At 39.2% G+C, this 25,786-nt stretch overlaps 1 protein-coding gene across 2 annotated transcripts; it reads right to left on the minus strand.

The window, feature by feature from the left end:
- Positions 1-4,030: 4,030 nt before the first annotated feature.
- LOC121374730 (FUN14 domain-containing protein 1A-like) lies at positions 4,031-25,527 on the minus strand. Of its 2 annotated transcripts, none has more exons than XM_041501841.1 (5): positions 25,509-25,527; positions 19,286-19,392; positions 18,481-18,556; positions 14,903-15,013; positions 4,031-5,930 (listed from the first exon to the last, which is right to left on the minus strand). In XM_041501841.1, exons 2-5 carry the CDS (start codon positions 19,381-19,383, stop codon positions 5,841-5,843), a joined length of 375 nt encoding a protein of 124 aa, XP_041357775.1. In that variant the 5' UTR covers positions 19,384-19,392; positions 25,509-25,527; the 3' UTR covers positions 4,031-5,840. The 2 variants fall into 2 exon arrangements, with proteins under 2 accessions (XP_041357775.1, XP_041357781.1); XM_041501847.1 differs by lacking the exon at positions 25,509-25,527 and adding an exon at positions 19,783-19,801.
- Between the last annotated feature and the right edge of the window lie 259 nt (positions 25,528-25,786).

Here is a 25,786-nt window from a genome sequence, read left to right on the forward strand (position 1 = left end):
CCTCGGCCGGTTCCTCTGTCCAGGACAAGAAAGGTTGGGGGAGGGGGACTGCCTGCACTGGCATGTGCAAGAGGGCACCAGCAGCCCGACCGGGGTCGGTAGCAGTCGGATGGTTGGTTTGGGTGCTGTGGAATTTGGAATAATCCAAAGGCAAAGGGCAAAAATTAGCATTTTTAATGAAGAAAATTTGGCGCGTTTTTGATCGGTCCGCCAAATGAAAAAAAAAGGGGGAGCTATATAATTTGTTTAACTTAGTTTGCCGAGAGTAGCTCGTTACTAGGACCTTTAGCTTAGTTGGTGTTGAGATGTCTCCCTAGGTTGCCCATAGGGAGACTGATCAACCCAGGGGTTAGCCCGAGTACTCTGACTGTATGAGCTAGACGGACATTTGGACAGTTATGTACGCTCTCATTACATTCAGAGCAAGCTGTTGTAGCGCACGCCTGTTATGGGCGCGGAAGCGCAAATAAAAGATCCCTTGCTGCCAATCGGAAGAGTAGCCCATGTAGCGATAACACTGGCCCGAATGAGCTTCCGTTCGATTTCCGTATACGAAAGTGGTGTGATTTTTTAAACTGGCCGAATGTCCCTCCGAATGTGTTTTCCCCAATGTATCACCGAATGCTTTCCGTTTGTTTTCCGAATGTTTTCAGTATGGTTTCAGAATGCTTTCAGAATAGACCGAATACTTCCCGCATGTTGACTTCGAAAGGTTTCCTTTTCGAACGCTTTCCATATGCTTTCCGAATGCTTTCAGAACACGGCGAATCGACCTAGAATGGACCGAACTCTTTCCGCATGCTTTCCGCAAGGGTTCGGAAAGGGTTCGGAAAGCGTTCGGAAAGGGTTCGTCATGTTCTATGTCCATTCGGGGTGTTCGGAAAGCATACGGAACATACTGTGCATTCTGGAAGTGTACGAGCAGTTCGGAAAATGTTCTGAAAGAATACTGGAAGGGTTCTGGCTATTCGTTATACATTCGGCGGCATAAATGAAAAAAATCCAGAAAGGATACTGAAAACGTTCGGAAAGCATTCGTCATGTTCTAGGTCCATTCGGGGTGTTCGGAAAGCATACGGAACCCAGCACCTCCAAATTTTCATTCCGAATGCACCAAGAACTAGACGCATACTTCCCGAACGTTTTCCGTACATGCCGTATGCTCCTAGAATGCTTCCCAAATACTTCCCGAATACACATGGACGCCACATTCGGATGGTCGATGAAAATTATTTTGAACATGCACAACAAATTTTTGGAGCTACCGAATGCCGTTCTGTATGCATCCGTACGGAGCCGAACAGCCAGTATGCTCCTAGAACACACCGAATGCTTCCCGAATATGATTCGTTCGCTCCCCGAACACCCAAATTCCTATTCGGAAAACAAACGGAATGGCATTCGGGCCAGTGTGATCGGGCCATAACGATATTCACTGCCGGTGAATGCTACAATGTTTGACGCACGTGCGGTGATCTTTTGTGTACATAGAAGCCAGTTTAGTGCTCATTTGAAGGGAAGAAATACTAATAAAAAGGTATCTATTTGTATAACAATTGTTTGTTTATAAATATTGATATGCTTTAGAACCGAATACTTATGCTCACCGAAACTGGTTCACCCATGATATTAGTTTTATCAGGATTCCCCATAAGTAGTATATGAATTGTAATATGCTTTATCATTATAATCAAATTAATCAAGATTAATCCTTAAGTAGCCCTAGTCTCGAAGATTATAAAAAAAGAAGAAAATAAAATAACGAAAATAAAAAGACGTAAAAAGAGGAGTTTTCCTTATTTTGACCGGAAACACCCTTAACATTTAAAATCGTGTGGGTACCTACATTAACCGTAAACCTTACGTTGTATAAACAGCATTAATCATGGGTACCCATTTGTAACAAAACAAGTTACAAAAGCAGTTTTATGGGTCTTTCGCCTACTTGACTAACAGTTTATACAAAGCGTCTTTTATTTAACAAATGGCTTCAATATTTATACTGATGTAGGCTACTCACTGGATATAACGGGAACAGATTTAGAACTGTCAGTGGGAAAGAACTATCCTTGATTGTGGAAATGTAATTTTTCTAAAACGAAACAAACCCACACACTTAAGACCACTAGTATCACCTCTTTAATACAAGTTCTTTATCGGTACCTGAAATTTAAAAAATCCTGCAGCAATACCAATATATGTACAATAAAAAGCTCTCTAGAATACATGTTGTATAATATGAGCTAGTTTGGTGTAAGAAATGTAAAGTGGAACTCATTTGGGTGATGTACAACATACAATTCAGCGGTTGCAAAACGAAGTACTAGTAGGCGTTGAAACTGACAGAGTAGGAGTTGGGGGTTTATCGAGAGCTACAGACATGGGGCATGCACGGGGGGGGTGTTCCATGGGCCGGAGTTTGTTACCACAGATTTGTGCACTGTAGTCCACTTGTAATGCATATAGTTGGTGAAATTGTTGGCCCAAGAATAGAACAAGTATGACGGAGTGGTTTTTCCGTTTTAAAAACAAGCTATTTTCCGTTTCATGTTTTTGTAAATTCCGTTTCATTTCCATTTCAGACTACAATATGCAATTAACAATTGAACTAACACAAGTTGTGACAAATAATAATAAAATTAATATGACGTCGCTATTTGTCATTAAATCAAAGTAACCCTACATATTAGTAGCGAAAAATCAAAGCAAAGGCTACAATTATAATAACTAGACATAAAGCATGATTGTCTAACAATTAAGTGCACTGCAGTTAGGGTTCACAAAACGTAAACATTTATTTTTTCATCTTTGTGGCAGTCTAACGTCGTCTGCAAATTGAAGTATGCGAATGACACAGCGGAAATAAAGTAACATTGCAACGTTCAGCTAGCCGTTTTTTGCTAAACGTTTGCAAACACATTTTGACGGGTGTTTCCAGAAATGGTCATTCGGTTTAATGTGTAGCGTAAAAATCTGTCTTCCAAGACAAGCGTTAGCGACAAACCGGTGGCTAAACTTACTCCTGGAAAAAACCCTGTCCCATCTGCGCAGGCGCAACAGACTAAGCAGTAAACCAGCCCCAAGTTCAGCCAGCAAACGTTTCACTAACGTTCGCGAAGTATTTGATTGGTTCCCAATGTCACCATTTGGTTTACCGTGAAGCGCATAGTCGTCTAGCGTTTGCCAATAGTACTGCGCACGTGTCAATCGTCAGTTTACAGAGTGTGGTAATAGTAAAATAGTATTAAAAAAAATTAACTTTGCGGAAAATTGTAATTCCGTTTCCAAATGTAAATTCCGTTTCACAATGGGAATTCCGTCTGTTTGCCGCGATCGCAGAAAATCACTTGGTCTACTGTGCTCATGAATCAAAACAAAATATATTTTAAAAACAGGCAATGAGCAGTAATGGACACTGTATTCGTAAGAAACTCCAAGTTTTCCTGAAGAAATTAACCCATAGAAGCCGAACTATACATTCAGACAAGAACCAAGAAAATATAAACTGGAGTCTGAGCAACTGTGGCGAAAATAAGACGTCGGAAATGAGGGTAGTAAACATCGCATGCGACGCGCGACGCCATGTTTTGCAACCACTGCAATTATGTATTCCCGAATGATCATCTTTATTTGACCTTGAAACTTTTGGTCCAAATGTCCATCATATCAGAATGTATCACTGGGATGGTCACCAATTGGAAAAACACTTATGACATTTAGTCACCCCACCCACCCCCACCTCATCCCCAGATTAGTCCGAAATTGACGTAGAAAGTACTGGTAACCTAGTCTGGTCCAGAGATTATATGGTGTGTTTTGGGATTTATTGGAAGTTTTAACAAAATCAAAATATAAATTGTAGCTGTTACACCAGTCACTTTGTCATCGGGCATATGCAAATTCCACTCGGCATGGGTGTTGGGCAATAGGAATGTTGATCCCCTGCCATCATAGATCTTATATATTCACTTCATTAGATAGTACCATCACCTTTGATGTAACAGTCGTGGTAATAAGTTACAAATAAGCATAACACTTTGATTTTTATTCACATGTACATCAGAACACACAATTATTTAGCAAAAACATGAGTTAAAATATTGTACACAAGCTAAGTAACATATATTTACATGACATAGTAATGAATATTGGAAGATATATAAATGGGACAGTTTTGTCACATTTTCGATTTATGCTATCCTAAATCTTGGGCACAATCAATGAGTTTTTAGATAATACTATTTTGATTGTGACCGGACTAGTTAGTTTCGTGTGCACACTGCAAGCAGATCTATAAATGGAGGAACATACAAAAGAAACAAGTTCAAAAATATAAATAATTAAAATCTATACATTCATAGTTCCGACATAAACAGCTCAAAATGGGAGACTATCACATTTCTTTCTTTTTTTATATACACAAAAAAACAAGGATTAGAATTCAACCAAAATATGTATAAATTCATTGTACCAATATAAACAGGTTAAAATGGGAGCCTATCGTATTTCTTTTTTATATACACAAAACAAAACAAGGATTATAATTCAATGGAAATATCTATAAATTCATTGTACTAATAAAAACAGCTTAAAATGGGGGATTATCACATCTCGTTTTATATACAATAAATAAATAAATAAATAAATAAATAAACAAGTAAAAAAACCCCTCAAGAACAAGTGTAACATTGTTGCAATATAAACAGCTGAAAATGCGAGAATATCACATCTCGTTTTCATATACAAAAAATATATACAATAAATAAATTAATTAATTAAAAAAACAAAAAAAATCCAGCACAAGTATATATGGCGTTCAACTGAATGATAAAATATAAAATACCTTTCAATTATGAGCAACCACATATACACAAAGAGAACAGTGGTGTGACATAGCTATATATTATATATTGTGACGACTGACTACACGTACCGATCTATGACCTGTAACGAATGGTAAATACAATCGTCAGTTACTACCGTGAGGCTTTTTGGCTTTACTGTGTTACCTCCGCTAAAATACAGACACTTAGTAATCTAGGACTGAAAACAGATGAAGTAGTTTCTTTTGAACATAACTTGGTCTAGTATGCATGTTAATAAACTTCATATACAGTTATGCATATGAAGTTTACAGAATTAATAATGCATTATAAACCAAGTAATGTATAACAGTTTATTAATAATGCAAGAAAGCACATAGGCGTACGGGCTCCTAATTGTGTAATGGGGCAGGCTGGCTTTTGCCCGAATTAAACGAAAATGCCCGAATCTGGATAACATCATTTCTTCATATTAGCATAACAGTTGCATAGGGTTGCAGACGAATCACTACACATTTTTATATGGATTACAACTAATATTGAGGGTGGAATGATAGAAATACATGGTAAACAGGTATGTGTATCATTTTTGCTCCAGGACTAGGAAGCAGTTGCACCCTCCCCCCCCCCCCCCCCCCCCACCGCCCCCGCCTCGTACGCTTATGAGAAAGGGTATACATGGACTGTATGACAACTTCGTTACAGGTGACAGAAAATCACATGAGGTCTATATTGTAAGAGGCTATTGTGACTGAAACATTAAATTCGTGTTCACCGACATGCGACATGTACACAGTTAACTTCACAGACGAAACGAATAGTGTGTTCCAGAGATGAGAGAGAAATGGCTGAATGACCACACTGTTGAATAACCTACTCCGTGGATCATCTAAGATTGGTAGTAATGAATTTTGGATTCCTTGTTACTCAACTAGTTCACGCTTCTGGAAGTCTTCGGTTCAACGTGGCTAGGATCATTCCTGGCTGCTAAAAGTGTGTGGGCGAAATACCATGTACTCAGATGCCACTAAAGTATGACACTCCAAAGAAAAATCCACCACCGAATGCTGTCGCCAAAACAATGTTATTTTGTGCAAACCTCTGTACCTAAAAAACAACAAGATACAAATATGTCGGTAAAAAGAAATATAAAAACTAAATTAACTGGGTTTTTTGTTTGTTTTTTAATATTGATATTAATTATCTCTTCTTAATATACTTATGACATAGATTACTGGTGAATTGTCTTCTACCAAGGAACATTAACGACAAAACCCCGTATCCGTGGTCAAGACACACCTGGAAATTAATACAGCACCACCTGAGTTGTACTGCAGGCAAAAATGTGTCTAGAAGTAGATGTCCGTAACCGACAGACTTTTGATTTTAATATTTTTTACGTATTCTATATTTACTGGGTATTTACCAAGATGGCGTATTGGGTCTCCACGAGTACTCGGGTACGGGTCGAGTCTAGCAAGACTCAAGTCCGTTCACATGACTTGAGTACCTGTATAAGTTGGAATATAATGATCAACTACAATACAATGGACAATGTAGGATAATAATTTCAGCAGTAGATAATCAACGATACAAGTTACAAAATAATTATATGACCATACGCTTGTTTCTCTTTTTTAACTGACCGTCCATCCGTCACAACACTTCTAAATGCAATACAATGGCATGATTTCAGTATTTTGCATCCACGAAATGTTCAATTACTTTTGAAGTATATGACACACTGTCAAAACCAGGTGGTTAATTAATTACCAGGTGTGTATTTTATTTCATCTACTGATCCAGACCTGAAACAACTGTCTTTTCAGAAACCCGACACTAATTATTATTTATTTATTATTATTATTATTTATATATGTTTGTGTGTTTATTACTTCTTCTTTTGTTTCCATTCTGTAGAGTGGAATGGGCATTTGGCAAAACAGTGGTTGCCTCCATGAATCTCTATGTAGTGCCTCCTCTCTAGAGGGACAACCAACTTGAACATACAATATGTTTTGTAATAAAAGTAATGACCACATATTTCAACTATTTTAAAAGAGGATTTCTTTGTTGAAACACACCCCAGTCAGTGTTTCTGAACATGGACTGTATGGCTTTTGAACTTCACGTTTCACAGATGGAAGTAAACGTTTATGGGGAAATAATCAAGTGTTCAGACTACTGTGTGTTTTTGAAGTCCACGTTGGTAGAATGGAAGTAAACTGACAAGTGGAAATAACCAAACGCTCAAACTATTTCTAAATAATGGGAACAGTGCCAAAAAAAAAAAGGATCAGTGGCAACGATGTAATCATATTAGGATTCTATGGCATTTTTTTTTTTAACTGAACTAAAAGATCTTTGATTATATAACTTATTATAACTGTTTTATTGCTTCAATTTAATTCTTTAATAGCCCAGTAATAAAACGCTAGCCTGATGAACGGTCGGTCTGGCATCAATCACCATTGGTGGGCCCATTGGGTTTTTCTCGTTCCAGCCAGAGCACCACAAATGGTATATCAAAGACTGTGGTATGTGCTATCCTGTTAATGGGATCCCTTGCTACTAATGGAACAATGTAATTGGTTTCTTCTCTAAGACTATATTTCAAAATTACCAAATTTTTGACATCCAATAGCCGATGATTAATAAATCAATGTGCTCTAGTGGTGTCCTTAAACAAAACAAAACTTTAAAGGTCCACAATCATGGTATATAAAAAAAAATACCTAAAGATTACATTATTAACAATAAAAAAACAAAAATACCACCCCACTTATTAATAAAGCGATTTTTTGTAAAACGCACGGGGATAAAACACTGATCCAGTCGATTTGACCCGCATCTGACCTGTGACGTAGCATAAGGTGAATTCCACTCATTCATTAGTAGGTTAGCATGGCGACAGCATGTAATGATTCTTCGGAAAACAGCTCATTCTTATCGGACGTTAGTTTGGACATTTTGGACTTGTCGCATTTGTCTATTTATTCTAATGCTATCTCGATTGGTGAGGAAGAAGGAGAAAATCCGTTAGGCGTACTTCCCTATCAGTTAGAACCGTAGTACACCGATGATGATCCGTCGAGCCAAATGCGGTCAGCCTATTTGCAGCCCGGAGCCCGGACGTTTCCCGTAGACAAAAACAAAGCCCGAATGTTAATGCCGAGGTGTACATTGCAGGGCCGTACCCTGACCAAAATCCATGGGGGGGCACTAAATTTTATAAATAATTTTTAACATACTATAAAGATTAAACATTTCTATGCTATTACTGGAGATATATAAAAAAAAAAAAAGGACAAGATTCTCAGGGGGGGGGCAGCTGCCCCCCCCCCTGCCCCCCCGGAGGGTACGGCCCTGCATTGTTCATATTTGGCACAAAGATACACCTCAACACGATGCATTTATATATGTTAAAAAATATATATGTAGGAAAAATATTGTTCGGGCTCCGGGCTCCAAATAGGCTGAACAGGGGGGATACAGGCTTGGAATAGACAAGTTTTTTAACAAAAGTTTTGGTGCTATTCCCATCGACTATCTTAGATAATTGTAGTAATCCCCAGGTGTGATGTGGTCATTGCAAGTCGAATCCCATCTTGACGGTCCTTTCCAATACGCACGTGTTCGGTTTAAGAACTGCTTCCGTGCAAACATTGTCGGTTTGTCTTTCGGGAAAATATGCAAACTTCTTTTGCCTTTAACTGCAACTTGTGTACATCCATACACCGAACAATGGTTCACCATGTTTCACATTTGAAAGATATCTTCAAAATAATATTCCAAACATACAATTCAATTCAATAGAATAACATTTTCGCTTTTTAAAAATACACGTGTTCCACTTCCATGTAAAATGTCTGAAAGGCTGCGAATCGCCTTTCATGTTATGCCTGTTGTTGCGTCATGGGGTCACGTGACTGAACTTTCGGAGTTCAGAGGCTTTTTGGCAAGCGATGGGAAAAACACGAATATATTAAAAACGGGTAAGTTTTTTAAAATTTATTTTATTGATACATCATATATATTGTAAAAGATATACGTAGATGTCAAACAATAGTGAATTACGTTTTTGATCAATGTAGACCTTTAAACCTTTACTAAAGTAGTGGACTTAGTCCAAATTGGTATTTGTGTAAAATCCAGATTTCTGTGTCAACTGGCACAATTACAGAGAAGAAGTTTGTTTTGTTTAACGACGCGACTAGAGCACATTGATTTATTAATCATCGGCTATTGGATGTTAAACATTTGATAATTTTGGCATAGTCTTAAGAGAGGAAACCCGGTACATTTTTCCATTAATAGCAAGGGATCTTTTGTATGCACCATCCCACAGACAGGATAACACATACCACAGCATTTGATATACCAGTCGTGGTGTACAGACTGGAACGAGAATTAACCCAATGAGCCCACTGACAGGGATCGATCCCAAACTGACTGCGCATCAAACGAGCGTTTTACAACTGGCGTACTAATCACAGAGTGTAATCTGTGTTATCTGACATTGTGTTGATACTGGACGAGTTCGTTAGTTCCTCTTGAAGCCTGTTGGACAAGGTAATTCTCGTTTTATTGGCTCCGTCAAAGAATTTATGAAAACGTAGCAGGGTTATTCCCTAATGTACAAATTCTATGACGTTCCAGACTTCCCCATGGCCTGTATGGACCTTACTCTACACACAAACTGTAAACACCTACTACCACTTTCCAGAATTCCCCACGACCTGTATGAACCTTACTCTACACACAAACTGTAAACACCTACTACCACTTTCCAGACTTCCCCATGACCTGTATGAACCATACTCTACACATAAACTGTAAACCATACTCTACACACAAACTGTAAACACCTACTATGACTTTCCAGACTTCCCCGTGACCTGTATGAACCATACTCTACACACAAACTGTAAACACCTACTATGACTTTCCAGACTTCCCCGTGACCTGTATGAACCATACTCTACACACAAACTGTAAACACCTACTATGACTTTCCAGACTTCCCCATGACCTGTATGAACCATACTCTACACATAAACTGTAAACACCTACTATGACTTTCCAGACTTCCCCGTGACCTGTATGAACCATACTCTACACACAAACTGTAAACCATACTCTACACACAAACTGTAAACCATACTCTACACACAAACTGTAAACACCTACTATGACTTTCCAGACTTCCCCGTGACCTGTATGAACCATACTCTACACACAAACTGTAAACACCTACTACGACTTTCCAGACTTCCCCATGACCTGTATGAACCTTACTCTACACACAAAGTAAACCATACTCTACACACAAACTGTAAACACCTACTATGACTTTCCAGACTTCCCCATGACCTGTATGAACCTTACTCTACACACAAACTGTAAACACCTACTATGACTTTCCAGAATTCCCCACGACCTGTATGAACCTTACTCTACACATAAACTGTAAACACATACTATGACTTTCCAGACTTCCCCATGACCTGTATGAACCATACTCTACACACGAACTGTAAACACCTACTATGACTTTCCAGACTTCCCCATGACCTGTATGAACCATACTCTACACACCAACTGTAAACACCTACTATGACTTTCCAGACTTCCCCATGACCTGTATGAACCATACTCTACACACCAACTGTAAACACCTACTATGACTTTCCAGACTTCCCCATGACCTGTATGAACCGTACTCTACACACCAACTGTAAACACCTACTATGACTTTCCAGACTTCCCCATGACCTGTATGAACCATACTCTACATATAAACTGTAAACCATACTCTACACACAAACTGTAAACACCTACTATGACTTTCCAGACTTCCCCGTGACCTGTATGAACCATACTCTACACACAAACTGTAAACACCTACTACGACTTTCCAGACTTCCCCATGACCTGTATGAACCATACTCTACACACAAACTGTAAACACCTACTATGACTTTCCACACTTCCCCGTGACCTGTATGAACCATACTCTACACACAAACTGTAAACACCTACTATGACTTTCCAGACTTCCCCATGACCTGTATGAACCATACTCTACACACAAACTGTAAACACCTACTATGACTTTCCAGACTTCCCCATGACCTGTATGAACCATACTCTACACACAAACTGTAAACACCTACTATGACTTTCTAGACTTCCCCGTGACCTGTATGAACCATACTCTACACACAAACTGTAAACACCTACTATGACTTTCTAGACTTCCCCGTGACCTGTATGAACCATACTCTACACACAAACTGTAAACACCTACTATGACTTTCCAGACTTCCCCGTGACCTGTATGAACCATACTCTACACATAAACTGTAAACACCTACTATGACTTTCCAGACTTCCCCGTGACCTGTATGAACCATACTCTACACACAAACTGTAAACCATACTCTACACACAAACTGTAAACCATACTCTACACATAAACTGTAAACCATACTCTACACACAAACTGTAAACACCTACTATGACTTTCCAGACTTCCCCGTGACCTGTATGAACCATACTCTACACACAAACTGTAAACACCTACTACGACTTTCCAGACTTCCCCATGACCTGTATGAACCTTACTCTACACACAAAGTAAACCATACTCTACACACAAACTGTAAACACCTACTATGACTTTCCAGACTTCCCCATGACCTGTATGAACCTTACTCTACACACAAACTGTAAACACCTACTATGACTTTCCAGAATTCCCCACGACCTGTATGAACCTTACTCTACACATAAACTGTAAACACATACTATGACTTTCCAGACTTCCCCATGACCTGTATGAACCATACTCTACACACGAACTGTAAACACCTACTATGACTTTCCAGACTTCCCCATGACCTGTATGAACCATACTCTACACACCAACTGTAAACACCTACTATGACTTTCCAGACTTCCCCATGACCTGTATGAACCATACTCTACACACCAACTGTAAACACCTACTATGACTTTCCAGACTTCCCCATGACCTGTATGAACCTTACTCTACACACCAACTGTAAACACCTACTATGACTTTCCAGACTTCCCCATGACCTGTATGAACCATACTCTACATATAAACTGTAAACCATACTCTACACACAAACTGTAAACACCTACTATGACTTTCCAGACTTCCCCGTGACCTGTATGAACCATACTCTACACACAAACTGTAAACACCTACTACGACTTTCCAGACTTCCCCATGACCTGTATGAACCATACTCTACACACAAACTGTAAACACCTACTATGACTACTTCCACACTGTAAACACCTACTATGTCCAGACTTCCCCATGTATGTATGAACCATACTCTACACACAAACTGTAAACACCTACTATGACTTTCCAGACTTCCCCATGACCTGTATGAACCATACTCTACACACAAACTGTAAACACCTACTATGACTTTCTAGACTTCCCCATGACCTGTATGAACCATACTCTACACACAAACTGTAAACACCTACTATGACTTTCTAGACTTCCCCATGACCTGTATGAACCATACTCTACACACAAACTGTAAACACCTACTATGACTTTCCAGACTTCCCCGTGACCTGTATGAACCATACTCTACACATAAACTGTAAACACCTACTATGACTTTCCAGACTTCCCCGTGACCTGTATGAACCATACTCTACACACAAACTGTAAACCATACTCTACACACAAACTGTAAACCATACTCTACACATAAACTGTAAACCATACTCTACACACAAACTGTAAACACCTACTATGACTTTCCAGACTTCCCCGTGACCTGTATGAACCATACTCTACACACAAACTGTAAACACCTACTACGACTTTCCAGACTTCCCCATGACCTGTATGAACCTTACTCTACACACAAAGTAAACCATACTCTACACACAAACTGTAAACACCTACTATGACTTTCCAGACTTCCCCATGACCTGTATGAACCTTACTCTACACACAAACTGTAAACACCTACTATGACTTTCCAGAATTCCCCACGACCTGTATGAACCTTACTCTACACATAAACTGTAAACACCTACTATGACTTTCCAGACTTCCCCATGACCTGTATGAACCATGCTCTACACACGAACTGTAAACACCTACTATGACTTTCCAGACTTCCCCATGACCTGTATGAACCATACTCTACACACCAACTGTAAACACCTACTATGACTTTCCAGACTTCCCCATGACCTGTATGAACCATACTCTACACACCAACTGTAAACACCTACTATGACTTTCCAGACTTCCCCATGACCTGTATGAACCTTACTCTACACACCAACTGTAAACACCTACTATGACTTTCCAGACTTCCCCATGACCTGTATGAACCATACTCTACATATAAACTGTAAACCATACTCTACACACAAACTGTAAACACCTACTATGACTTTCCAGACTTCCCCGTGACCTGTATGAACCATACTCTACACACAAACTGTAAACACCTACTACGACTTTCCAGACTTCCCCATGACCTGTATGAACCATACTCTACACACAAACTGTAAACACCTACTATGACTTTCCACACTTCCCCGTGACCTGTATGAACCATACTCTACATAGAAACTGTAAACACCTACTATGACTTTCCAGACTTCCCCATGACCTGTATGAACCATACTCTACACACAAACTGTAAACACCTACTATGACTTTCTAGACTTCCCCATGACCTGTATGAACCATACTCTACACACAAACTGTAAACACCTACTATGACTTTCTAGACTTCCCCATGACCTGTATGAACCATACTCTACACACAAACTGTAAACACCTACTATGACTTTCCAGACTTCCCCGTGACCTGTATGAACCATACTCTACACATAAACTGTAAACACCTACTATGACTTTCCAGACTTCCCCGTGACCTGTATGAACCATACTCTACACACAAACTGTAAACCATACTCTACACACAAACTGTAAACCATACTCTACACATAAACTGTAAACCATACTCTACACACAAACTGTAAACACCTACTATGACTTTCCAGACTTCCCCGTGACCTGTATGAACCATACTTTACACACAAACTGTAAACACCTACTACGACTTTCCAGACTTCCCCATGACCTGTATGAACCTTACTCTACACACAAACTGTAAACCATACTCTACACACAAACTGTAAACACCTACTATGACTTTCCAGACTTCCCCATGACCTGTATGAACCTTACTCTACACACAAAGTAAACCATACTCTACACACAAACTGTAAACACCTACTATGACTTTCCAGACTTCCCAATGACCTGTATGAACCTTACTCTACACACAAACTGTAAACACCTACTACGACTTTCCAGAATTCCCCACGACCTGTATGAACCTTACTCTACACATAAACTGTAAACACATACTATGACTTTCCAGACTTCCCCATGACCTGTATGAACCATACTCTACACATAAACTGTAAACCATACTCTACACACGAACTGTAAACACCTACTATGACTTTCCAGACTTCCCCGTGACCTGTATGAACCATACTCTACACACGAACTGTAAACACCTACTATGACTTTCCAGACTTCCCCATGACCTGTATGAACCTTACTCTACACACGAACTGTAAACACCTGCTATGACTTTCCAGACTTCCCCATGACCTGTATGAACCATACTCTACACACCAACTGTAAACACCTACTATGACTTTCCAGACTTCCCCATGACCTGTATGAACCTTACTCTACACACCAACTGTAAACACCTACTATGACTTTCCAGACTTCCCCATGACCTGTATGAACCATACTCTACACACCAACTGTAAACACCTACTATGACTTTCCAGACTTCCCCATGACCTGTATGAACCTTACTCTACACACCAACTGTAAACACCTACTATGACTTTCCAGACTTCCCCATGACCTGTATGAACCTTACTCTACACACCAACTGTAAACACCTACTATGACTTTCCAGACTTCCCCATGACCTGTATGAACCTTACTCTACACACAAACTGTAAACACCTACCCCAGAGTACTGTCGCCGGTATTCATTTTGTATTTGTGATCTCAAATTATCATACATGTTGTCGTCCACAGGAGGCCAGGTTATGTTAATATATCCTTGGTGCTGGGCAAACTACAAAACAAAACAAAAGACGAATACATAAAACAATACTGTTTGCTATACTTTTTTTTTTTTTTTTTACCATTGTTTTTATTCATACTATTTAATATTAAATCTATAGACAGTGCAATGTTATGACTGGACAGGTGGGTGATACTAAACATTACAATGTTATGACAGGACGGATAGGGATACTAAACATTAGAATGTTATGACTGGATGGAGAGGTATACTAAACATTAGAATGTTATGACAGGACGGATAGGGATACTAAACACTACAATGTTATGACTGGACAGATAGGGATACTAAACATTACAATGTTATGACAGGACGGATAGGGATACTAAACATTACAATGTTATGACAGGACGGATAGGGATACTAAACATTACAATGTTATGACAGGACGGATAGGGATACTAAACATTACAATGTTATGACAGGACGGATAGGGATACTAAACATTACAATGTTATGACTGGACTGATAGGGATACTAAACATTACAATGTTATGACAGGACGGATAGGGATACTAAACATTACAATGTTATGACTGGACGGATAGGGATACTAAACATTACAATGTTATGACTGGACGGATAGGGATACTAAACATTACAATGTTATGACTGGACGGATAGGGATACTAAACATTACAATGTTATGACAGGACGGATAGGGATACTAAACATTACAATGTTATGACTGGACGGATAGGGATACTAAACATTACAATGTTATGACTGGACGGATAGGGATACTAAACATTACAATGTTATGACTGGACAGGTAGGGATACTAAACATTACAATGTTATGACTGGACAGGTAGGGATACTAAACATTGTTATGACTGGACAGGTAGGGATACTAAACATTACAATGTTATGACTGGACAGATAGGGATACTAAACATTACAATGTTATGACTGGACAGGTAGGGATACTAAACATTACAATGTTATGACAGGACGGATAGGGATGGATAGGGATACTAAACATTACAATGTTATGACTGGACAGATAGGGATACTAAACATTACAATGTTATGACAGGACGGATAGGGATACTAAACATTACAATGTTATGACTGGACGGATAGGGATACTAAACATTACAATGTTATGACAGGACGGATAGGGATACTAAACATTACAATGTTATGACTGGACGGATAGGGATACTAAACATTACAATGTTATGACTGGACGGATAGGGATACTAAACATTACAATGTTATGACTGGACAGGTAGGGATACTAAACATTACAATGTTATGACTGGACAGGTAGGGATACTAAACATTACAATGTTATGACTGGACAGGTAGGGATACTAAACATTACAATGTTATGACTGGACAGATAGGGATACTAAACATTACAATGTTATGACTGGACAGGTAGGGATACTAAACATTACAATGTTATGACAGGACGGATAGGGATGGATAGGGATACTAAACATTACAATGTTATGACTGGACAGATAGGGATACTAAACATTACAATGTTATGACAGGACGGATAGGGATACTAAACATTACAATGTTATGACTGGATGGATAGGTATACTAAACATTACAATGTTATGACTGGACAGATAGGTATACTAAACATTACAATGTTATGACAGGACGGATAGGGATACTAAACATTAGAATGTTATGACTGGACAGGTAGGTATACTAAACATTACAATGTTATGACAGGACGGATAGGGATACTAAACATTAGAATGTTATGACTGGATGGAGAGGTATACTAAACATTACAATGTTATGACTGGACAGGTAGGGATACTAAAAATTATAATGTTATGACTGGACAGATAGGGATACTAAACATGACAGTGTTATGACTGGACAGATAGGGATACTAAACATGACAGTGTTATGACTGGACAGGTAGGGATACTAAAAATTATAATGTTATGACTGGACAGATAGGGATACTAAACATGACAGTGATATGACTGGACAGATAGGGATACTAAACATGACAGTGTTATGACTGGACAGGTAGGGATACTAAACATTACAATGTTATGACTGGACTGATAGGTATACTAAACATGACAATGTTATGACTGGACAGATAGGGATACTAAACATTACAGTGTTATGACTGGACAGATAGGGATACTAAACATGACAGTGTTATGACTGGACAGATAGGGATACTAAACATGACAATGTTATGACTGGACAGATAGGGATACTAAACATTACAATGTTATGACTGGACAGATAGGTATACTAAACATTACAATGTTATGACTGGACAGATAGGGATACTAAACATTACAATGTTATGACTGGACAGATAGGTACACTGCATAGTAAATGTTACGACTAGAAGCAAGATCAAATTTCACTGCGTGGAGTGGGAAGCAAAATGGGTTACCTGAATTTATTTATGCGTAACCCATTTATCGGTCACGTAGAATTTCAATTCTCCGAGACCTATTGATAACCGTATACACAGCGAGCCCTTCACATTCCACATGACAACTTCAGTATTTGATACATCCATCTGTTCAGGGGCGTGCGCAGGAAATTTTGCAGGGGGGGGGGGGTCAGGGTGTCTGGCAAAGCCCAATACTGCGAGCCCCACAGGCGCGAAGCCCGTGGCAGGGCCCCGAAAATTTTGAAAAATTGACCCCTTCTAGGGCTAGTCTCAAGTGTTTTCTGCTGGCTAGCCGAGCTGCTTTCTGACCACCTTTTTTTGGAAAGAAATTACATTAAAAATCGGGATATGAAAAAAAAATTCGCCTTGAGCAGGGGGGGGGGGTCAACATGACGCTTGAAGTTATTGAAGCATAAAAACATGGGTCTCTTGCAAACTTGTCTGTTGCGACCACCTCGAATATCGTACATGTATACTATTGCACTTATGTACATTTAAACGATTATAAAACAAAATTTTCGCAGCCTAATATAAGGTTGGGGTATTTGGGCGCAGAATAGACAGATGGGCTATCTTTATTGTTGTTACTCGAAGTTTGGTGATTGTCATTTAACTTTATGTATGTGCTATCCTATACTCAACTTGTTGCCTGTAGAGGAGGCAGGATTTAGTCGGTTGAGTGCTCGCTTGAGGTGCTTGCGTCGCAGGATCGAACCACCTCGATGGATCCATTCAGTTGATTGGGTTTTTTTTCATTCCAGCCAGTGCACCACAACTGGACAATGGCCGTGGTATATGCTTTCCTGTCTGTGGAAAAGTGCACATAAAAGATCCCTTGCTGAATTAGGAAAAATGTAGCAGGTTTCCTCTGTTGACTACGAGTCATAAGTACCACATGTTTAACATCCAATAGCCGATGATTGATTAATCAATGTGCTCTAGTGGTGTCGTTAAACAAAACAAACTTCTTCTTGTTGCCTGTAAAATGTTGATTCCTCTCCTGGAGAGCGGGGTGTGTGTTTTATTGCTCACCTCATATTACCGATCGTAATTGACTATACAAATACCTGTAGTAACAAGATTGACATGCCAAATGATAAAGCTGCCATTGTTCCAAACCTGACCAGCAAAAAACCAGCTCCCCTGAAAACAAGAACAAGATAAAGTTAATCATCAGCTATTGGATGTCAAACATTTGGTCATTTTGATATATAATCTTAGAATAGAATCCTGCTACATTTTTTATATGCACCATCCCACAGACAGAACAGCACATGCCACAGTCTTTGATACACCAGGCATCGTTACGCCCTGACTGGAAAGATTAATAAAGTTAAAGTTTAGTTTGTTTAAGGACACCACTAGAGCACATCAAGTTATTTATCATCGGCTATTAGATGTCAAACATTTAATTTTGACAGTCTTAGAGAAAAAAACAGCTTCATTTTTCCATTAGTAGCAAGTGATCTTGTATATGTGCCATCCCACAGACAGGATAGCATATACCAAAGCTTTTGATATACCAGGCATGGTTGGTTGTGCTCTAACTGCAACGAAGTTTGTTTCTTTTGTTTAACGACACCAGTAGAGCACATTGATCAATTAATCATCGGCTATTGGATGTCAAACGTAGCATGTTTCCTGTCTAAGACTATATATGTCAGAGTTACCAAATGTTCGACTTCCAATAGCTGATGAGTAATACATCAATCTTCTCTAATGGTGTCGTTAAACAAAACAAACTATAACTGATCCCTTGCTACTAATGGAACAATTTTAAAACATTAAACAGTAGTTATTAATCAATTTTCAACTGACTAGAAATATTGCTAATGACGATTTTGAAAACAGAAAGTTCCTTGCGTGACTTACCAGCCAGCCGCACCCCCAATGATGGCTTGCGTGGCTGCCGACTGCTTGGTGACGTCACCAAGTATATCCCCAAGCCAGTCCCCGGTACGGTCAGCCATGTTTGCTCACTGGAAGACGAAATAAACACAATTACTGCTGACGTGACACTAATGTGCTAAGTAGTTGCAATTCTCCAGTCAGAAATATTCAATAGTTTGGAAGATATTTCGAGTGAATCAACGATGTTCCAATGATCGATTTATAATCGAATATTGATCCGTTTGCCTCTACCGATGTTATGTTCGATTATAAAAATCCACAATCGATTGTGTGATAAAACGTTAACTGTAACCGTTCCTCCAGTTTACATGATAAAATTTATGTAAATATGTTGGAGTTTGGGTATGTTTTCAGGTGTGCATAAAGAAAAGAAAAAAAGATATTAAATAGTTATTAACGGTAACATTGACCATAATAATTATGTATGATGAACACGACCAGAGGTGCATGGTCCTTACAATTCCAATCCGTCTTCTGTTCGTATAATTCTAACTGATTGTCTAATCGAAAGCTGACCATTTGCTACCAATCTAATTAAAATTAGCTCCACTATTACATGTGGATCTAACACCAGCCAGTTGGAGCTCATGTCCACCAATCAAAACCTTACTTGCAGAATCATGCCAGTGATTTAAAAATAATTTGAAAACATTCCAAAATGCTTGTTCTGAATGTGCACGTAAAACCCTATGACATGACATGACATTCCAAAATTATCCTGAGGGTATACATGTTTTGTGTGAATTACGAATGCCTTAAAACATGTTTTATTTTATAAAATAAATAATTTGTAATGTAAAACTGAAGACTGATTTAGTTTTTAGTTTTTTTAATAAATAAATAATTTGTAATGTAAAATTGAAGACTGATAACTCATCCTGTACGTATTGGTATGGTTCGCTGTACTACGGCCACTAAAATAGACTCGCCCGATATTTTTAGAATTTGTATGCTCCCAAATAACGGTATAAAAGGCGAAGTGTGATTGGAGACTACGACGACCGCTCACGGGCGCTCCCGAGGTGCCATTCGGTGATATCCGGAGAGCCGGGTCTTGCCGTGTGATGCCTTGGGATGTCGCCTTGCGCGGCCCTTCCTATTAATTTCTCTCATCTAAAGTTAATATTGATTTCTTTTCCTCCACCCCAATTTCTATTTTTGCTCTCTTGTTCCTGCTAGTACGTCTATCCTTTACTGTTCTTTTTACTTAAATGATTGTCTATTGGGTGTTGGGGCTATTGGCTGAGGGGGATCGAGTTCTGACCAATCGGAGCTCGGTCTCCAATTACATGTCTTCTATTCGGTCCGTGCGTTTAGCCGGCCAAAACTAAGTTTCTGAACCTAGTGTGAGAGCGGTTGCGTGAATGTTTGTTTTTTCGCCGTGGCTTGGCGGCGCATACACCTGGCAGTGTCTGTGCCGCCCGCCACAGGCGGAATATATGGCTGGGGTTGTTATGTGTTTTAGTTTTTAATTATATATGGTATATTGATTATATTTTTAATTAATTGTTATAATAAATGTATTAATTAGTGGTTAATTTTCCTCTTAGCATTTTTAACTTAGTATTATTTTAATTTACATGCTCTTATTTTTAATTAAACAGGTTTTAAACGGTATTAATTTGATCGGTCACTATTGTATATATACAAACAAAACAAAAAAACACCTTGACCGGTACTCGGCGCCACCCACTTAACGAATGAGTGGTTTCTTGGGTGACATCGAGGTTTATATAGCAATGACGTTTGTCATCCGTATAGGTGACGCACCCTATCGGGTGTAGAGCTCACGAATGCTTGGGGAGAACAGCGAGGACACCTCACACCAATAATCGGATCAACCTCAACACGAAATGCTACAACAACAACCTCAACATATACGTTTCTCCACCACCCCGGACGGCGGCTCGCGGACCTTTCTTCATATTCATCATCATATATCATTCATTTCATTCTAAGTATGGCCCACCTGTGTTGCATGGATAACCGGGGGGGGGGGGGGGGCGGGATGGGGGGGACGCCGTGGTAGGGTGCTTTTTGGGTGCGATAGGGAAGCCTGTTAGGAGGCCGGGAACGCCCCCCCCCCCCCCCCCGTGGAAATCCGGACTGACCGGAATGGGCCACCCGCCTGTTGGAGCGCCGGACTGGCAGTGGCGCGGGGTTCCCCCCTTTGCGAATCCTTGATCCTCCAGGGCTAATTTAAATAATTAATAACTAAAATAATTGATTAAATTAATTATATAATATTTTTGTTTTTTTCTGAACCGCCCGATCAGAAAGTTATTTATTACGCACCTACTAACTATATAATAAAAGAATAGAATGATTTAGGTTTTCTGGTGCTATTATAATTAATATATAACAGAAGACATAAGATAATGGTAGACCCCAAATTGTTTTATTTCTTTTGCATTTTTTGTAAGTGGTCATACCACATCATTAAAAATTACCCCCTACATCTCTCTTCCATACCCCCATCCCCCCACCCCCCTCCCGCCCCGGAGTCGGTCACTGGCGAAGTCAGAGGCTGAATCCGGGGCGGGCGTGCCTGAACCCTTGTGGATAGGGGCACGTTAATAGAGTTTCCCAGTTCCCCAGTGTTGTTAGCAATCCGATTAAAGCCGCACACCCTAGTTCCATCCAGCGAAAATAAATTATAATTTGGTTAATCTACAAACCTGTAACACACTTAGATCACGTTTTTATCAAATGGAGTGAAAAAGCAGGTTTTATATCGATAAATACCATGGGAATCACCATGTCCCAATTGCTTGATATATTTTTGAAAGTTAGTATTCTGATGTCACCGGTAGATGTCGCTCGAAGCACAACAATGCCTACCTCACGACAAATTTCACAGAGTGCGCACAGACTTGGGGTGCGTTCTTTTCACCTCTCCTGGACATGTTCCAACTGTTCTGTCCTGGTTGTATCTCCTCTCCAGATATCGTAAGACTTAGCAAAATTATTGGTTTTAAGGGTTTGTAACGTTTTGTATTGAGACACTTACTTGTCTGAACTTTACTGTTACTGAAAATGTTCACGAACTGTGAAGAAAAATTTCACAAATTAACAACAACAAATCGGATGTTGATTGCGCGAACCGTGCACGAGAAAACAAACCGAACCAAAATGATAACGGTCACGTGGTATACCAACATCTGTGACGTTTACACAGGAAGATTCCCTCTAAAAAATAGATTGGACCTCGCTTGCTTAACGTTTTTTTCTCGACAGCACGTCTTCTGAAAAAATGCAAAAAAATGCATTTCGTGGTTTTACAAACATCAGGATTACCAAAAAGCACTTCAGGTGAATGGAAATGTGTATTCTAAATAATAAAATGTAAGTAAAGTGCAATTTTATTTGTGAAAAATGGGGTTTAATAGCGAAAAACAACGCCGTAATGGTTAACAAATAGCCGTAACTAGGGTGTGTCCCTTTAAAATTAGTTCTACTGGTCTAAATAAGGCATTCGTAATTCACATGAAACATATCGTATACCCTCAGGATAATTCGGAATATTTTCAAATTATTTTCAAATCACTGGCATGATTCTGCAAGTAACGTTTTGATTGGTGGACATGAGCTCTAACTGGCTGGTGTTAGATCCACATGTAATAGTTGAGCTAATTTTAATTAGATTGAGTTACTAGCAACCGATTATAGCCGATTATCGATGGTGCAATGTGTATCTGATTATGACTTTCACTGGATTTCTTCACGTGCCCCCCCCCCCTCCCTACCCCCCGCCCACGCTTCCTACGCCGGTGCTTTTCCCTTGCTTTGCCATATCTAGCAGTCAAGTTCCTGTGAAAAAAAAAAAAAAAAAAAATCTTACAGAAACGTTATAATGTGGAATCTATTTGAACCAAGATGTTCACTCCATACCTTTCAAGTATTTACTCATTTATATGACCTTTGACTTCTGCCGACCTAATTGATCAACCAATCATGTAGCAATGCACAGCAATGATTACTTCATGTTATTATCTTCATTGTGTGTGGTAATATATAATGCTACCATTAGAGCTGGGTGGTATATCGTATATACCGTGCGGTATCGGTATTATGTCAATACCGATTTACCGTACCAAGCAAATTTCAAACTACCGAAATTTCGGTATTGAAAAATATTTCCAGGAAAGCACTAATATATCTGACGAATGCAAAATGGGTTGGTATAAATCAGACGAGAGCCTTGTTTGGAATTTAATTGTATTTAGATGAATTTAGCGGGTGAGCCATAACACAGGCATGCATTTAAAGCCGAGTATATCGAAAATAGCGTTCGATATTGGTATCGTGTCAATACCGAATACCGTACCGATACCGAGGTAAATCACCACAAAAATACCGATATCGAACCTCAAAGTTCAATACCGCACAGCTGTAGCTACCATAAAAACGTTCAGTGATATGGCATTATGTTTCCCGTACCTTAAATATACTATATTGTGTGTGTGTGCGTGTGTATGTGTGTGTGTATGCGCTAGTGTGTGCGCGCGCTCGTGCGTGTGTGCGTGCGTGTGCGTGCGTATGTGTGTTTTAATTAACGTTCTAGAAATAACATATAATAAATCTGAAAGTTATGGAAATGTGCTATTTATTTGTGAGTTAAAGATACTCGCAAACACATGCACATGCACACATATATGACAATGGCCTGGCGCTTAATACATTTATAATATTGCTATGATGAATGTTTTGGTTCATTATACATTAAAAAAACAAAAGAGAGAGAGAATCAGGGCCGGATGTAGACTTTGGGGAGCCCGGGGCACTTTAGGTTCGGGGGCCCCTCAACATAGAAATTAAATTACATGACAAATAAAAAAAAAATGAACTAATTTTATAATTATTAAAATTTTTTTATAAAGGAAGTCCTTAGTCTGGGGGCCCCCATTGCCCCCTTATAAATCCGGCAATGGAAACAACATTATATTCACGTTTTATCGATGTGTAAACGTATTTGATCTACAACTGGTATGCCTGCCTGGCGTGTGTACCACTCTCCGTCGCTTTGGTGATTGTCGGGCACTCGTCTTATTATGGGGGCGGGGCGTAGTTCAGTGGTACAGTACTCGCTTGATGCGCGTTCGATCTAGGATCGATTCCCGTCGGTGGGCCCATTGGGCTACTTTGTAATAAAATAAATAATTTGTAATGTAAAACTGAAGACTGATTTAGTTGGGGGGTTTTTAATAAATAAATAAATAAATTTTAATGTAAAATTGAAGACTGATAACCCATCCCGTACATATTGGTATGGTTCGCTGTACTGCGGCCACTAAAATAGACTCGCCAGATATTTTAAGAATTTGTATGCTCCCAAATAACGTTATAAAAGGCGAAGTGTGATTGGTCAATATTTAAATTATTATTTACAGACGAAATGTTACCTGGACATTGGAGATTACGCAGTGTTGTTAGCAATCTGATTAAAATTACATGTAGTTCTACTGGTCTAAATAAGGCATTCGTAATTCACATGAAACATGTCGTTTACCCTCAGGATAATTCGGAATGTTTTCAAATTATTTTCAAATCACTGGCATGATTCTGCAAGTAAGGTTTTGATTTGTAGACATGAGCTCCAAATGGCTGCTGTTAGATCCACATGTAATAGTGGAGCTAATTTTAATTAGATTGTGGTGTCAACATGTGGGGGTTTTTGTGGAAGACCTAAAATATTACAACATTATGACATCATAAACTGGGGGTTTTTGTGTGCGTCGGAAGAACAAGCAGTAAAAATCGCTATTGGAACAATCTGGAAAAAAAAACTAACGTTGACACGCTGCTCTAGTGCCTAGTAGTGGGGGTATGTATGGTAATTCAGTGGAAGTGATTTTTTGTTTTTTTGCTGCCGACGCGCTGTGCTAAATATGTGGGACGACGTTTAGTACTCGGGCTATCATTTACGGTAATCAACATGTTTATTTCATGCACTGCATTGTTTGATCTTTACAACGTCGGCGCATAGAATTACTGAAAATATGTTTTGTTATCAGTACAAGTCTATAAATGTTAATAACAAAAACACAATCTACAAAATAGTCGAAAATCGTTGTTTTAAAATGCCAGGAAAACGTGTTTTATGCTTTCAAAGATTTAAAATCTTCCGGGGAGGCATGCCCACGCAACTTCATGTCCAAAAGACCCCAGCAAATACCTAAAATACCTAGTCGAACCCTCCCACTCGAAATGCTGGCTACAGGCATGTAGACGCTGTGCACAATTTCTATTGGTGAAAAAAAAGACACAAACTTTAAAGAAACATCACCTAAAACACACACAAGATCATCTTGTTAGATGGAATTGCAAGCCACCTCAGCACAGACTGGGGGGGGGGGGGGGGGGGGGGGAGAGTTGCCAGGAGGTGTTATTTTGTGCAATAAAGAAAAATCGGCAAGTGCACCTAAGAGTTGGGTTTGTTAATGCACCAGCAAATTAATGTTT

This window comes from Gigantopelta aegis, chromosome 1, assembly GCF_016097555.1.
Source record: "Gigantopelta aegis isolate Gae_Host chromosome 1, Gae_host_genome, whole genome shotgun sequence".
Lineage (NCBI taxonomy): Eukaryota > Metazoa > Mollusca > Gastropoda > Neomphalida > Peltospiridae > Gigantopelta > Gigantopelta aegis.

Coding starts and splice junctions, on each gene's coding strand:
- LOC121374730 (XM_041501841.1), bottom strand. CDS start 19,383: ATGGCTGACCGTACCGGGGACTGGCTTGGGGATATACTTGGTGACGTC. Junction 15,014..18,480: donor TGTCAATCTTGTTACTACAG/GTATTTGTATAG, acceptor TTTGTTTTGTAG/TTTGCCCAGCACCAAGGATA. Junction 5,931..14,902: donor ACCGGCGACAGTACTCTGGG/GTAGGTGTTTAC, acceptor GTTGTTTTTTAG/GTACAGAGGTTTGCACAAAA.